The 18538-nt window shown below is 36.1% G+C and overlaps 1 protein-coding gene across 1 annotated transcript; it reads left to right on the plus strand.

Annotated features, from left to right (window-relative positions):
• Positions 1–8191: 8191 nt before the first annotated feature.
• On the plus strand, positions 8192–16684 carry LOC138317954 (uncharacterized). Its single transcript, XM_069259937.1, has 5 exons — positions 8192–8536; positions 11432–11565; positions 11806–11884; positions 12726–12912; positions 13893–16684. The coding sequence occupies exons 1-5, from the start codon at positions 8384–8386 to the stop codon at positions 14630–14632; spliced, it is 1293 nt and encodes a 430-aa protein (XP_069116038.1). The 5' UTR covers positions 8192–8383; the 3' UTR covers positions 14633–16684.
• The last annotated feature ends 1854 nt before the right edge of the window (positions 16685–18538 follow it).

Here is an 18538-nt window from a genome sequence, read left to right on the forward strand (position 1 = left end):
AATGAGTGTTTCGATAAAACGAAATACCATTTACGTTAAAACAAAAACAAAAATTCGATAAAACGAAATATGATTTCGTAAAAGCGAATCAGGTTTTCGATAACGGAATAACAGTTTGTTAAAATGAAAAAAAAACATTTCCATAAAACGAAACAGCCTTTTTTGATAAAACGAAATATTAATTCGATAAAACGAAATAGTATTTCGATAGAACGAGATAAAATACACTGCAAGTGTGAGACATGTCAGTCAGGGGCTCCGTAGTACGTATCTCACACACGTACGCACTGTTCTTACTCGTGATGTTTGATTGACAATTGGCGAACCGTCAATTACCATTGATACATATATTCTTTTTTATAATTAGTATATTTCTTCTTCCTTACGTCTCTCTTCCACAGTTTCACTTTTGACCATGAGTTGAGTGCTCGCTCCGAAGTCCGCTAAGCTTGCCTATATTATTATAGTTTTTTTTCTAATGAAAAATCCTAATAGTATAGACAGGTTTAGCTGCCTACTCGCTTCTGTGATGAAAGCTCTGGAATTACCCAACCCAATATTATTAGACCTGTATTCCGCTCCACTATGATGCTCAATGATACACTCCTATATTAATTCTAATTATATTGAGATACACCATATTTGCTTGATGCTCAACATGAATGGATTCGTCCTCGATGCTCCTGGGGTAACTATATAACTGACGTTATATCCACCTCTGTACTATGTCATAGCCAAACTGAAGACAATAGAACACCCAGGTGATTGTGATCCTTTGATGTACATCGAAAGAATCGAGTAACAGTAGACTGTGGTTGACTGTGTGGCTTTGAAGTTGGGCGATACCCTCTCTGTTATCACCAAAGAAAATCTTCGCAGGCCTGTGATTGGTCAGGATTTTTTTCTCCTAACCTGCCTCCAGTTTTACTACGAGAGAACCCAGTAGTGGATATAACGTTAGTGATAATTATCCCTGGAGTATCGAGGATAAAAAGGATAAGGGCGACTGGTTTGTCCATTTTCAGTATAATGTGGCTTGCTGTGGTGTGCTGTTTGGTGTCTCTGATAGCGTGCTTCAGAGAGATAGCACTATAAATAGAGCAACAATACCAATATCGTAGGGAGACACGGCACGAATATACCGCAGGCTCCCTAAGGTACAGACATCCACAAACGCAACATATTACGTACATAGGAGTTCGTCCTTAAATGGCCATGTGGCAACCAGCTAATCTTAAAATCTAGATTTGTATTACGTTTATCCGGCATTTAGTAGCCTTTGAATTAAGAATCAATTGATCTCAATTCGTTTTACAAATCGCACCTGTTTATTTGATTGCAATAGTATTTTGATTTCAATATCTAGTAATTTATTCCAGAAAAAAATATTATATCTGTTCGATGCCAGAATGCGACATACCTTTCTCACGTACACAAGAATGACTTCCATCATTCAAGATTACACAAACTTCGTTCTCCGTACAGATGAAACAACCAGTATTATCAATCTGAAAAGCAAAGCATTCATAGATACCAAAAGCAATATTGGTTTCATGACATTATATTGAAAGTATTTCAAATGAAATGAACATATAATCAATCTGATTAAAATACAGATCCTTATAACCCGTTCAATAAGGATCTGTATTTAAGGACTGTAAAACTGTGCATTTTTTGCATATTATAAAATAAAGAAGTTGGCTAGCCTACCCTTCCCTCTTTGCCCCCCCCCCCCCTTGTCATCTCTTTTCTTTTCTTCTTATCTTTTGTTTTCCATTTTTCCTTCCTATTAAAAGTGCATACACAAGTACTTATTTTACCATAGGTTGAAGGTAATATAACTCAAATCTTCATTTATTTTTCACAAAAAGAAAAATAAATGTGGAAAAGAAAGATTTGTGTAAGATAGATGAAAATGATGATTGAATGCGAAGATCATAATGATATTAGTGCTGAGTTGTCATATATATATAAAGTAAGTGCTGAGTGAAAGTATTCAAATAATGAATGTGGTTTGGAATTGTAATATGAAGATAGTATTTTGTGTGTATGCTTGAGAGTTTAGAGGAGGCTGAGGATGGTAACAATGAGAATAATGATAAGGAAATGATTATGCATTATAAGACTCTTTCATATATAAAGGATATGGATATTCTACCCGAGGGTCACAAAAAGTTTTAAAACCTGAAGCTTGCCGAGGGTTTTACAACATTTTGTGGTCCCGAGGTTAGAATATCTCTATCCTTCATATCCACATATGAAAGAGTATTTTTCTCTCATATTTCGACGTTTAATTGCAATTTTACTACTACGGCTCTCCGCCATTTTGAAATGAATTCGAAAAAATGTAACTGCAAATCATACATGATAATTGCGTGATATTTTCAACGCAAATTCTATAGTTTGTATCTTTTAATGTTAATACAGCATAATTTCTGAAAACAAATCAATGTATGAGTAGTGCGAGTGTCGATGCAAGTACCTGAATGAGTGAGACTTGAGTGTGAGTATGGATGGTAGAGTAGAATGCAGTTGTCTGATATAGATTTCCATTTTGTGGTGTTTTTTTTTAAATAGAAAAAAAAAAAAAAAAAATTGTACCTGTATAGTTTTTATCAATTGATATAAGATGTTTTGATGTGAATGATCATAGCTAAGTATTTTATGAAGATGAATCTTTATCACGATGTTACAGATGATGATGATAATGATGATGACTAATGTTTAAAAAATGATGATGATAATGAATCATGATCTACGACAACATGATGGTATGATGATGATTTATGATGATATCAAGATGAAGATGATGTATAATGACAGCATTATTTCTGAAAAACAAATCGAGAAAGTAGTAATTTTGTTGACGCCGTGACGTCACGAGGCTTTATTACAGCTTCAGGCGACATGAGTGTATTGTCCTAGACCAGCCAGTGTTACACATGTAGGTATGAGCGAAATAATGTGTATTGCATATGAAAACCTGAATAAAAAAGTTATATTTTTTTTATATCTTTTGTCAAAATGTACAAACAACACAACAACCAACGAATCAACAGTAATATTTAAGGTATGGACGTGTGCGTAGATAAACACTTCATATCAGCTAAGTTGTGTTCAAGTACGTCTAAGAGGTGATATACATGTATAGGCATACAAAAAATCTCTAGTTCAAACTAGTTTATACCTTATCCAGTTGACATAGAACAGTTTAACATTTATCTTAACGCTAAATCTTTGGTATTCACGCTACCGGTTCGCGTATTTCGTGCCTCTGGCACGGAGCCGCTCAACATCTAAACTACGTAAATTTGACAGTGAAATACTAGTAATCATCATTTAACAACCAGCGAATGTTGTTTTCTTTAACATGTATATTGAGTATGTTTTCAATATCTTTCAGACTATAAATGCATCAGAACTATGAAGTTTCAAATTCATATAAATATTCATATCAAACAAAGACAATTTCCTATAAGTAGGACACGGTGGTCAATACGGCAACAAACGGATTAATATCAAATATTATATATCCGCGCAATCTTACAAATACTAATTGCACTGCATTTAATATTGAGTACCCTTTGGGATGATTTTTCTTTGTATTTAAAACTTCTTTTCAATGAGTTTTATTTAAAGGGACAATTCAGTTTAAGAGAACATTAAAATTTGTATATATATCAGATAAAACAAGTTCTAATGGAAATAAGATCAGTCAGTTTTACTGTGATATGCCTGAAACGCCTATGGTGGTGACATGTGTGTGAAATATTCAAACTTGCTCGCTGTCCGCCATTACACACTGTGGTCGAACTTCTTGTATGCCGAACCCTGTCCCTTGCTCGTAAAGTAATGCAACTTTTGGCAAGAACTGCTCAAATCGCTCTGACAGTAGTGTGTTTAACTTATTAGGTGAATTGTCTTGCCTAAAAATCATTTTATCACCTTCTCAGTGGTTATGTAGTTCATTTGTTTAACGTGCGTGACTTTGGCTCGGGTATGGGTACAGAGTTAATATTGTAGCTGCTTAATCGTATTGATCAACGATTTGATATTTCAACGATATTAATTAAAATACTTAACAATGTCGTGGAATTTGTCAATGTTTTACATTATATGTTTCATAAGAAATGTAAAACAATACATTTATGCTATATTTTGCTTATTGGTTATGTAAAAGAATTTGCCTGAGTGAATTGTCTCTTTAATATGTATCAATCTACAAATGTAATTCCTAAAATACTTTTTATCCATGTCCTTAGTATGATTTTGACTTAGTCCGCTAAACCTGCCTATATTATTAGGCGTTCTTTTAAATTTTGCCTAATATATATTAGGCAAAATAAAAATTAAAAAAGCCTAATAATATAGGCAGGTTTAGCGGACTAGATTTTGACTATGTGTTGGTCATAACTACATTATAGATACATGATGAGTCAATTCTGAGTACAAAAAAAACTTTTATCGAAAAAATACGGTTACCGTTGGAAATGTTTTTATTTACCTGTGGCGACGTAACATTCAAAAGTGACGTCACGTTACCCGGTGTAGCAGACGTCAGCATAAGATCACAGGTGAGCTGTTCCCTGTTGTGATGAACTTTCTCACACCGTTTATACTGTTTACACTGTTTCAGGCATTGTTCTTTTCCGATGTTGTCCAAGTGTTTAAACGCCCGATAGTACTTGCTGGAATCGTCGGTAACTGGCACTAACTTGGAACACTGATCATTTCCGTCAACCAGGGAAAATATCACAGAAATTAGTGATGTCAGTATAAAGCACTTCACTACAGCAAAATTCGACATGCTGTTTTTAGTTCGTGAAGAAACAGACTGATAAACTACACCAGCAGTCGGGAATGTTCGACACTTTCCGTGAACTAGAAATACCCGTCACCACTCATTTAATATATATACGTAGCGACATTGTTTCATATGATTAATTTTTTATAAGGATATATAAACTCTTCCACCGCATCATGACAGCTCATTGAAGTATGTCAACCACTGATGGCAATCATTAGCTGTTGGTGTACCAACTTCGCTAGCCAAGAGTATCTTACATAGAATATCTTTATTATTATATTCTTATATATTTAGATATAGGTGCCTACTCTGATTTTCCATAATTTTCATTGGGTAATATAAGTCACGTGACGTTTTTTTAACTGCCTCCAGATTTGCTATGAGATAGTCCAAGGGTGGATATAACGTCAGTGACAGTAACCTCTGGAGTATCGAGGATGACCATACAATATGTTGACACGTTTATTGGGATATTGTTTACCGTTTCGAAGATCATTTATATACAACTTTGGATGCAAACGAATAATAATAATAAAAACACAGAACAAACACAAGTTTTTTTTTCATCTATAGGTGAAAAGCCCTAAAAATTGTATTATACAATAGTATAATTATTCTGACAGATTCTGAAAAATGCAGTAATACATAAATATTTTGGCGCAATTATAGCTCAATTTTCACATCGTAATGGGAAAGTAGCACATTTACGCTTTCGTTTTCATGTGTACTTGCGCAGACCCGTAGAACAAGTCACCTAGTACTACTCGTTAGGAGCTATTGAATGTTTAATCATTTCATCGAGTTCATACGTGTAATATAAATGAGGTCCTTCTTTCTGGTTAGAAATGAATAATACATATTTTCTATACTTATAACTTCGTGGTATCATTTATCTTAAGTATTTATGTTGAAATATTAACCATTTTTCACTTATAGCTGTACTTATATGTCCTGACAAAAACAGTCAGAACAACGAGAAATAGTCCAATATGCGTACCGAATGAGTTGACAATTTATTAACCATGCATTTCTCTCTGGTTTCATACAGCAGTCTTTATCAATGGTATAATATTGTCGTTCCATGGAAATCGTTGGTGTGAAAACCCAGCATTATTTTGCAACAGAAAGATGTTATTTTAGTGTTAAAATATATGTTTAATTATTCGATTTGAATTACATGTAATTTTCATGAAATGTCTATGTTTATATTGGTTGTAAAATTCAACTGTTTTATGTTCATTTCATTTGAATTACATGAAATTTCAATAAAATGTCCATGTTTGTTGTAAATTTCAAATGGCTGATGTCGGTTGTTTCGGCTGTACGGAGTAACATGTTTATATAATCTTGAATGATGGAAGTCATTTGTGTACATGTGAAAGGTATGTTACGCGCTTCAAATATAAATAAAAAGTGTGTCCCTAAATTAATAACTAGATTTTGATATAATATTATTCATGTACATGTATATTGAAATTAAATGACGATTTTGAATTTTCCACGGTCAGTTACAGATTTGTAGAATGACTCGTATTATAAATAACACAGACAAGACAAATGACTGTATTTGTAAACACTGAATATATTATGTATTGTTAACTTGAGTAAAAGTGAGACCTATCCTTAGACTTATTTTGTTACCAAGTTTAAATAAAGACTTTATTACTATTTTTAGATCATCTGACCTATTGTCATCATGCACAGTCCGTCGTCGTGCGCCGTAAACTTTTCATTCAAACAACTTCTTCTCAATAACCGAAAGGCACAGGGTATTGATATTTGGCCTGTAGCATGCTGGGATGAAGGGCTACCAAGTTTGTTCAAATGAATGACCTTGACTTTCATTCAAGGTCACAGGGGTCAAAAAAGCTAAAATCTTTAAACGACTTCTTCTCAAGACCCAGAAGGCCCAGGGTACTGATATTGGGCCTGTAGCATGCTGGGATAAAGGGCTACCAAGTCTGTTCAAATGAATGACCTTGACCTTCATTTAAAGTCACAGGGGTCAAATAGGTTAAAATCCTTTAAACAACTTCTTGTGAATAACTACGAGGCTAAGAGACCTGATATTGGGTCCTAGAATGCTTGGATGAAGGGCTATCAAGTTTGTTTAAATGAATGATCTTGAACTTCATTTAAGGTAATGGTGTCAAATAGGCTAAAATCTTTAAACAACTTCTGCTCAAGAACTGAAAGGTCTGGGATGCTCATATCGGGCCTGCAGCATGCTTTGATGAAGGACTATCAAGTTTGTTCAAATTAAAAACATTGACTGTCATTTAAGGTCGCAGGGGTCAAATAGGTTAAAATCTTTAAACGACTTCTAGAGAATAACTAGGAGGCCGGAATTGGGCCTGTGACGTCTGGGATGAATGGCTACCAAGTTTGTTCAAATGAATGACCTTGACCTTCATTCAATGTTGCAGGGGTCAAATAGGCTTAAATCTTTAAACGACTTCTTCTCAATAACCGAAATGCTCATGATACTCATGTTGGGCCTGCAGCATGCTGGGATGAAGGACTACTAAGTTTGTTTCAATGAATTCAAGGAATTCAAGGTCACCTGGGGTCAAATAGGCTTAAATCTTTAAACGACTTCTTCTCAATAACCGAAATGCTCATGATACTCATGTTGGACCTGCAGCATGCTGGGATGAAGGACTACTAAGTTTGTTTCAATGAATTCAAGGTCACCGGGGTCAAATAGGCTTAAATCTTTAAACGACTTCTCCTCAAGAACCGAAAGGCTCAGAGTACTCATACTGGGCCTGCAACGTATGCTGTGATAAAGAGACATCAAGTTTGTTCAAATGAATGACCTTGACCTTCATTCAAGGTCATGAGGTCAGATAGGTTAAAATCTTTAAAAGAAATCCCGACTTTTAATTTTTTCCGTAGAAAAGTGGGAAAAAAATAAGGGTCAGGGGTAAAAATTTAGGGTCGGTCAGGTAACCCTCACATTTTTTGGCCTATTGTCATCTTGTTTCGGCCCACGACAGACGGTGCAGGACGACGGACGAAACACGATGACAATGGGTCATTATGGCCTTCGTTCAGATGACCTAAAATCAGTGAATCTCTGAACAAGTAAATGAGCACGGACGTGCCAATTAACTAACTTCATCACTTAATTACTAATTGTACATCATGGATATTATTTTATTGTATTTCATTGTATGAGATATGGACATACAATGTAGAGGCATGTTACTTGCCTGCGTCCATAATATCTTATTATTAAGTTTGATATACATATTTGAAAATATAGGGGGAATAAATCTTCTACTGTTGAGGATTTCACAACGCCACAGAAAAGAATCTTGTTCCTAGGCCAAAAAATATGCCTATTTTTGCCAATTTTAGCCCTACACAGACATTTTCCCTCCAAATTACATTTTAATGGATCAATTAAAACCATCAAGTGTACCAGAAATATCTATAATATATGTTTCTGAGTGTACGTGAAAGGGACGAGTTTTCCCGATCCTGCCCGATCTTCGCCGATCCTGCTTCCCAAACCGGAAGTTGTAGATCCAGTTCCTCTTCAAGACCGCGCCAATATCTGCTCTGTTCAAAATGCCTAAATGTGACTTTTATAGTTTTAATATTTTCGTAAATAACTCGCCTTTGACGGAATACCTCGTGGACTCTGAATTTTATGTAGAGTCAGATCTTCACTCTACTTCGTCATACTTTATCGAGGAAGAGGATGAAGCGGGGAACACCCAGGTAATATTTGGCTTGTCCCACATGCAGGTGCACGACTGTGCCATATTGTGATTTTCATTATTTCTTAAAAGATATTTATGATATAAAACGGACCATGTATATACATAAACATTTACAATACTTATTCAAACACGTGACAGTGACCATGCATGCTGATATATTGTCCATGGCGAGCTATAAAATGTACATTTTGTCTGCTAACATGCCCTTTTTATTACTTCCATAACATGAGAGTCGACTGGTCAACAGTTTTCTTATCAGATATTTTGCTGACTGTCGCTACGTAATATGTTTGAAAAACGTCTTAGCTTGTTGCAATATTGTGCTATTATATTATTACATATACTTCTCATTTATCATTGTTGCATATGAAAAAGGAGCGGGTCAGTGTGACTTGTAAATAGTGTTAAATACGGTCTCTGTCACTCAGCTGACGGAGCATGCTTCTTTGGCTCAGTCGGTAGAGCCGTAGATTTCCACGCCGGAGACCCGTTCGATTCCTGGTCGGGGCACTCGACAGGAATGTGTACGTTCCTGTTCTTCTACATTGGCGCCCAACTAAATAACCATGGTAGGTGGTTAAAGAGTCCTCGGTTGAGATTTAGAAATCTCAAGAAAACAGGGGGAGTAGTGTAAATGGCGGTCGGTGTGACTTGTAGTTTAAATACGGTCTCTGTCATCAGCTGACGGAGCATGTTCTTTGGCTCAGTCGTAGAGCCGTAGATTTTGTTACTTACTTCCATTACTGGAGTCGATGATCAACAGTTTTCTTATCATATTTTGCTGACTGTCGCTACGTAATATGTTCGTCTTAGCTTGTTGCAATATTGGGTCGGGGCACTCTCAGGAATGTGTATTATCCCATTTCTACACATACATTATTGGTATACTATATATCTGTCCTGTATAGTAGGAGCTGAAAAAGTACACAGCCACTTGTCAGCCAGACTGGAGGAATTCGGACCTGGAACCATTTAAACACTATCTGGCCATGTAGAGATCTAGACCTACATACATGTAGTACCACTTGCTACCTGGGTGCAAGCAATCGACCATATCCAGAACCATTAGACTGTTCCCTCCATTTTTTAGACAATCAGATCAATTACTACACAACCCATGATTGGGTATCCCCCTGCTAAACATATTTATAACCACCAAACATTGTTGTAGGTACTGGTCATGATCAGTGGTCAGTGAATTTTGTCCAGGATCTCCAGTTTTCCTTCACCATCAAACCTGGCACGTCCTTACATGACCCCAACTTCACTAGCCAAGGGTACAGTAGTCTATATAGCTACGATACTGAACCCTTAAAAGATTTCAAGTCAAAACTGATGTTTCCTCACAGTGCCACCTGTTGGATCACCGCATTTGCGCCCCTTTCATTTACTTAATTAGTAACCAATGAAAAAGCTTTTATCATGGTTGTATGGATTAAAAAATAGCAGCGCCCTTTGAAATGCATATGTTGTTGGTGACAGATTGAGAAAAAAAAATACCAAAGATAAACATGTATGTGAGTCATTTTTCTGTCAGTTTGAACACCAGTTTTTGTGTTGATCATGCTTCAGTGTCCAATAGTGGTGTTCCGATTTATCGAGTTTGTCGAGTATCGTTGGTTTGATGTGTATAATCAATTAATGGAGTTTTATCGGAATTTTCTGACACCATGATAAAAATATAACCAAAGTATGAAGTTAGCTGATCAGTAAATCATGCAAAAAAATTAAAGCCAACTTGTTAAAATCAGTTCATTGTGTGTGGTTGTCATTCATATCATTTCAAATTTGAAGTGTCTAGACGAATTGAAGAGCACATAATATAAGCACTAAGTAGTAATGTAAACGTTCAGATGAGCATGATTTGTGAAGAAAATAAGCGACATGAAAACATGACAGCACAGATCCTTGCGATCGTAAGCATTTGAAGGAAATTTTATATGAGACTTGTTTATACATCAAGGAAAGAAATAATCAATAATTTTAATTGATCATTGATTGGTTAAATAAAACTGATGATTGACCATGAAATTTCAACTGATTCCCAACACTAGTGTCCAATTTTGTCAGGAGATAGGAGTGAATCTTTGCTTAATTTGTTAAATTTTTGAGAAACAGAAACCATGCACATATTATTTACTTTCCCAATCTGTTTGAAGAGCAACATATCCGTGTATTTCATTCAGCTGTGTTTTCATTGGTGGCCTGAACCTAGCCACATCCAATCAGAATTTGAAAGCGAGAACTTCAATTTTGACACAACATCCACCAAGGGTTGCAGGTAGAGTATCAAATTGAATACCCTTGGCTAGTGAAGTTATGACCCAGGCTGTTATTAGGATTTAAAACTAAACAAACCAAATCATACATTGTAAATGAATGTTTGAAACAGGCACCGAATGTATAGTACCCATATATTGGAGCAGGATGTTAAAGATGCTCCACTGCCAACACTTGAACAGAACAAAAAATGATACTTATCATTTGAACAATAGTTGGTGTTTAATCATGTATATAAATGTCTTATTAACACAAAAATCAATATAAGATAATTGATGTTGCTTTTGGTGCATGCACAATCAGAACTTCATTCCATATATGCCATATCTCCCGGCATAAGACCAAATCTCCCTTATTTTGAAGCCTTTTATTTGCCCACTTCACAAAGTAAGGCAGCAAGCCTGGCACCTGCAAGTTAAGCTATATCAAAGGTTGAGCTGGCAGATATCAAAGGAAAATCAGCCGCGTTCCATTGCACAGTCAGTACATGAACACAAAAGCGCTCGCAACTTTTGTCAAAAACCCAAAGTGACAAATTCTTCTCACTTATAAATCCTTGTTAAAATAAAAATATTGTGAGACATCCATGTAAGAATATTAATGTTTCTTTCAGAAATATCCTGTGACTCCGTTCACTGTAGCAGGAGAAATAGACAATAAGTTCCATTTCCCATTGTACCTTAAGCTGAGTGTTGATGGAAAGCAGATATGGATGAAACCATTCCCTCCTAGGTGCAGACAGACTTTGTACGTATACATAGCTGTTAAACTTTTAATTTTAGCTATAGAGAGATCTCCTTCTGGGCAACAAGTGTGATATAGGTGGTATTAAAGCATGTATGCTTACTGTAATTACTGTAATTCACTTTGGTCTTTTATAATAATTTTGTATATGATAACATAAGTGTTAGGCTATGACAGATTAATTTCATAACAATTGTTTGAGGTGAAAATATATATATTTCATGATTTCCATAATTATTACAGTTCTGTACAGGGATACAAGTACAATCATGTTGTACGAGAGCTGCTCTTCACTCTGCCCAAAATCAACGAGACTGAATCGGTAAGTTTCATATACTGACTGTATTAAACCACTGTTATTTACAAGATACAGTTTTTCATGCGATTTTGCTAAAGGGTGCCAGAATGCCAATTGAAAGGTTTTGTGCAAACTTCAGACTTTGCATGATTCCTAATTAGAACCCTTAGAGTCACATCTAAAGAACAAATCTTTGCTAGCTAGCCCTCCATTGTGTTAGCTGCAGTAAATGAATTCCTTAGGACATTCTACCACTGGATTTCTACCGGTTTTTCTGCGGCCGGCATGTGATCAAAATGTCAGAAATTCTACCATTTGTCCCATCACTTTGGGGTCAATTTTGTTTTATTATTGTCATCAAGTGTCCACCTCGGCCATGCTACAAAAATGGTCATGGGTGGTCACAGACAAAACATCTTGATTTTTATACCTCCTGCTACGAAGTTAGGGGGAGTTTACAGGAATCAGGTTGTCCATCTGTCCGTCTATCTGTCTGTAGACACAACTTTGTCGGGCAAACTCCTCTTAAACTACTGGACAAATTTTGATAAAATTTGGCACACAGAACCCTGACATAAAGGGACAGATTTTGATAAAATTTATTACACAGAACCCTGACATGAAGGGGAGTTGAATAAATATATAGTACTCTGCAATGTCCCCTATTAATGGAGTTATTACACCAAAATTTGTGCAGCGGTTGGGGTATTAGTCGTCCACTCTGTTGACAGGTGTAACCAGGGTCTATAAAGGCCAATAATGATTAAACAGTTACAGCTGCAATGGCCCACTTGATGTCTATTCTGTAGTATTCTGTATAGCTTTAAATAGAGGTTGATTTAACTTACGTTTTTTTTTCTTCAAGCCAATGAAAAAGAAGCCAAATAACAAAAGTAGTATAAGTGATTTGGAAGGCACCATCAGCATGGAATGTATTGAGGCCAGGGAATGTGGGACGTTTACCACACATAAAACTTCATTCCAAGCCATGCAATCTGCACAATTGTCCGACCGACCAGGCTTACTGCAGTCCTCTAAAAAGTCTAGTACAGGTAAATCTTGGAGAATTGTTAAGTGAAGGTATACGAAAGTATGAAAACCTCAAATTACTATATGTATACCAAACTTTTGAATTAAATTTAATGGGGCACTCCTTCATTTGAAAGCGTGTCAGAATAAAACTACATGAAAAAAAATTGTTTTCGGAAAAAAAATTGTTTTCTGCAGAGTGAAAGTATATATATACATGTAATTATCTTCCCTTGTTTCTTCTGTTTCTTTGGTACATAAACTTCACAAAGGTGAATGAATAATCAAAAACACCTCAAAATTCATTAATTCAACCCAAAGCAGTAACTAAATTTTTAGAAAAACGTTTGTAAAAACATTTATGATAAAAAAATCCTGTATAGATTAGCCATGAAATAAAAGTGTGCTTGATTAGGTTTAATATCCTACTAACAGCTACGTGTAAGGACGGTTTTCTTCTCAGTCATCCTTATGAAGGCCACAAATCCTGAAATCATCATGGCTGATCTCTCTGTTTTCATTCATTTCCACAAGTTTAGTTAAGGAGAAAAATTCCTGCTGATTGGTAACAGTGTTTTTCCTGCCTATATATTTGGGGCCGTAATAAGGCCCCATTCCCAATTGTATTTCTTGTTATTTTTTCCCAAATCTATGCCTAAATTTCCCAAATCAGTGAGTTGACGCGTATTTTGTGCGACGAAACTAAAAAATTCAGGAAATCCCAAGTCTGAATGTGGTATTTTAGTAACCATTCTTACACTTGATTCTTAGAGAAGCATAATTATCTATTCTACCTTTTCCAAAATTTCCATAAACACTGTTCAAATTTTTCATTTCCTATTTATATCGCACAAAATTTCCCAATTTTCATCACGTGGCAATTTCCCAAAATACCCAGGAAAACCACTGGGTATTGTTTTATCATTTTATCTGCTTGGATTTCCATAGAGTCCAGGAAGACAGTAATTTTAACAGTTGATTTAAAATACTATGGCTTTTTCAGGAAATGTAGGTGTTTCAACCCGAGAAGGCCGAACTCTGTTCAGTTGTGTGCCGAACCATGGCAAGCGAAAAACAATGATAAGGTATGAAGTTGGGAAACATCAGTTCCAAGGTGTAGTCATTAAGTATCGCCCTCGTTACATGCTTCAAGATATCGGCATCATGGACGAGGCCTGGTCATCTGCCTGTCAGAAAAGTATGTCAGGGGACCAGAAGGAAAATGACGACACCATCCACAACACATCAACTGAAACCAAGGACAAAGTCAATGATGAGAACGCTAACCCAGATACTGATGGAACATCTGATTTTACAGAAAAATTCAGTAAAATGAACTGCAACTCGCCATCCCAGCTACCTATGAATGGGGAAGGGCGTTTGTTTTGTCTTTCACCCCGTAGTAAACCAAAAATGACAGTAGATTCACCTTCTGCTCTGAAACCACTAGTCAACCATGATTTGCAGAAGCTATGTACCTTCTCACCAAGTGACAAAGTCAAAAGTGGGAAAATGGAAGTGAGCTCTCCATCCGAACTACATATTAACAACTCTATTGAAAGACGTATTAAGATGGAAAAGATAGAAATGGGCGGTGAAAAGAAGCAATTTCGGATGATTGAGATTGATGACGACCTACAGTTGATAGAGGAGGTGGACGATGATGTCGTCTGGATGGGAGACGACAGCTGTTGTTTCCTGGACGTCTCTGACCCAGACATTTCTATGGTGGATCTCAGCTAAGATCCTACATGTTGCTAGAGATCTCAGCTAAGATCCAACATGTCACTAGAGATCTCAACTAAAATCCAACATGTCACTAGAGATCTCAGCTAAGTTTCAACTTGTCACTAGAGATCTCGGCTAAGATCCAACATGTCACTAGAGATCTCAGCTAAGATCCAACATGTCACTAGAGATCTCAACTAAGATCCAACATGTCACTAGTGCTTCTCAACAATACAGAATTCCTGCAGATATTGTTCTTTAAATAGTCTTGTAGGAATTTTTTGTATACTTTTCAAAAAGAGTGCCCTGTATTGTATAAAGTGAAAATTCCTTATGGTGGATAGTTATGGTATTAATTACAATATATATCATGTAACACAACGCCTCCAGATATATATATAGTTCCCTCAGATGACCTTTTCTGATCGCTTTTTGTCCAATGATGTGAATCATAAAGTAATTTACATTTTCGACTTCTCCTCAATAGGAGAAAAATTAATTGAAATTTTGCAGAAACCATCTATTGGTAAAGGTGAACTAGAGTTTTTATTAAACGGTCCTTACCCCCAGGAGCATGAGGGGTCGGGCCATAGGGGTCGAATTCACAGAAACCTCAAAATTCTTATGCTCAAGTTCTATAGTAGAATAAAATATCTTTTACAAAGATGGGTCCATTACAAAGTGGGTCTCACATTTTCCCCAGGGAAGGGGGTCAAGTTTACTATGATTTATTTAGGGAAATACAATAATATAATTGTGTTATCAGTATATGGGATGACAGTTTGACATTATGCACATATTGGCCATGACTTACCCCGATGGGCTGGATGGGTGTGGTGAGCTTTATTTTAGAAAAACATTGTCAGCACTTCCATGGTGTCAATTCTTCATGGATTATCAGAAACACTTTTTATATCAAAGAAAATCATAATATCTGGGTCAAGTTTGGGTCTCAGAATTCATCAGGTGAAGGTCACATTTACTGTTACAATACAATCGGATGGCTTATTAAGTCGTAATTCCATTTTTTTATCACATATTAATAACTTACCTTTGATATCTCCTGTTTGTAATCTCTGTGTTTTGTCAGGATACCACAAAAGTGGTAGCCTTAGCAGGATTCGTAAGGACACGATTGGTTGCCTTTATTTCCCTGGGCTTGTGGCCGCAGTGGTGGTAATTATCACACACTGTCTTCGTAACTGCACCTCCATTAATCGCCAGAGGTTTCGGGGGCATCGGTGTCGATTTCATCGCATTTAGGTCATTCTTTTTATGCTGTATCAAGATGGCAAGCGAGTCGTTTTCATCCTTTAATCGTTCAATTTCTCTGTCCAAATAGCCTGACTTTTTTGCCTCGCAGGTAACGTCTTCACTTTGGTACATGTAGCAGGTTTTTCATTGTCAGTAGGCATAACGTAAGTAACATTAGTTGTCACATTGTTGTTGTCGTCGCAGAAAAGTTTCTTTGGTCTTTTTTCACTTTCCTCTGTCTTTTCTTTCATCTTTTTTTTGGAGTCTGGTGTTTGCAGCTTCACGATTCTGTCAATGAGGAGACGTTTATAAACGTTTGGAATGTTGAGGGAATTCACTTCGTGCGGTTGTAAAAATTTCAATGTTGCATCACTTGTGACAGATAAAAGATACAATTCATCTTTGTATGTTAATAGGCAGGGATCGATGTACGCATCAGACCATGAATTTTTACACAAATCCATCACTTCTTTTCCGCTCGCCATCTCTGACAATACTGGCAATAGGAGTCGAGATAGACATGCCTTTGACAGATTTCAAGTGCTGACTATTTAGCTCCGCCCCTACATTGAAGCGATAGCCAATGAGAGCCGCACTTACACAGCTAATTGACTGTTGTTGGCAAACTGACTAGCTACCATGCAACCTGACTAGCTACCAATCAATGGAACCACCTACTAGACTGGCTGTCACAAGTACGCTTATTGTAACAGCGCTGTAATATAATATCAAGTTTGAATATTATGGTTAATTGGTCAAGGCTAGAGTCTTTGTTATTATTCTTAGTGTGTGTGTGTGGTGGGGGGGGGGGGGGGGGGGGAGAGAAGGCAGGGTTGTGACATAGTCATCATATGCATGCACAGTTTCAGTTTTTCATAGATTGTCACAAAACTTCCTAGAGAATCAAAATATGTTGGGAACAATTTTGAAGTTTTACTACATTATGAGATCAAGTTCAAAGACAGTTTTGTCAGCGCTCTATTGGCATTTCATTGCATCAAGACAGGGGACATGTTTTTCTTTATTAGCAATAATAAATTACAAATATGGTATCTTTGTTATTACTAGTTAGCTCACCTGGTCCAAAGGACCGAGGTGAGCTTATGGGATACTGCAGAGTCCGTCGTCTGTCAGCAATCGACTTCTTCTCCATAACCGCTGGTCAGATTTCAACAAAATTTGACTGGTAACATCCTTATGGGCTACTAACTGAAAATTGTACAAATGATGGGGCTGACCCCTGAGGGGCGGGGCCAAAAGGGGTCAATTTGGCTATTTCCATATAAACGACTTCTTCTCTGAAACCAAGCATGGGATAGCACCCCTAATGCAATGGTCGCATCCTTATAGGGTGGGGATTCAAAATTGTACAAATGATGGGGCTGACCCCCCCGGGAGCCTGAGGGGCGGGGTCAAAAGGGATCAATTTGGCTATATCCATATAAATGACTTCTTCTCTGCAACTTAGACTTAGACGGCAATAGATGCGGCGTCAAAAAGGTCAATTAGGCTACTATTTTCATATAAATTACCTATGTATTGGATAGCATATTTGTATGGTATCAATAGCATCATTATATGGTTGTGATTCAAAATTAAACTTTCAGAGTCAATTTTGCTAATTTTTCTCTTTGTCAGAGTTTTTGTGATAAATACTAAAAAAGAAAACCAGGTGAGCAATACAGGCCCTCTGGGCCTCTTGTTTATAAAGTGCTTATGAACTTGGTTGGCCATTAGGCCCATAGGCCTCTTGTTTGTGTGGGTATTTGTATTTCTGTGATTTTAATATTAATGTGCATATTCGTATAGGTAATAGTATTGAAACATGAAACACTTTCAATAAAAAAAATTATTATTTTATAATTTGGGCTTTGAATATGAATCAACACATGTAAAATTATATCATCAGTTGATGATTGCAGTCAAATTTTGTATCTTGTTTTAATAGTTCTTGTCTTCAGTCCAGAAACTCATTGTTTGGTTTGTCTCTTACAGGCTTCTTTAGAGGTGCTTCTTAAATTACATTTGTTACTGTTTCTTAATAGTTTATTTTTGTTACTTTTCTAACAAAAACAGTCGAAAGACAATCCTTAATTACTTAGTATTAGTATAAGAACAAAAATCTTTTAGCTTACAACCACTAATAGCAGAAAATGTAAACAGTACACAGCCTGTTACATTTATCTCAATATATCCATTCCTGTTACACACTGTAACTCTTGACCGGAGCATAGCTTGAAATTTCACAGTTAACAAAAGTATTTACATGTGTAGATGTACTTTGATACATACTATATTCATATTTTCTTCCCACAAATGATCTCTAAGCACTAAAACTGTATTTCAAAAAATTTAAAGGTACATGTATATTTAGAATATATATATATATTGTATATGACTAAGTTCATTTATTGCTTGTGTCAAAGTTTTTGAGTTTGGGTTTTATGTGTTTAATTACTCTCATCTTACCGTACTTAAAATACATGTAGATGATTATGTAAGCTTGTAACATGCTTTAAATTACCAAGAGTTAGTATTTCTGACTGAATATATATGAAAATTGTACTTGTGCAATCTTGCGTTATATAATATCATGCTGCTTTTATAATTTAGAGATTTATCATCTTGTCATTTCCACAAAGCCTAGAAGCTTAAACGGAACAGATT

This window comes from Argopecten irradians, chromosome 3 (genome assembly GCF_041381155.1).
Source record: "Argopecten irradians isolate NY chromosome 3, Ai_NY, whole genome shotgun sequence".
Taxonomy (NCBI): domain Eukaryota; kingdom Metazoa; phylum Mollusca; class Bivalvia; order Pectinida; family Pectinidae; genus Argopecten; species Argopecten irradians.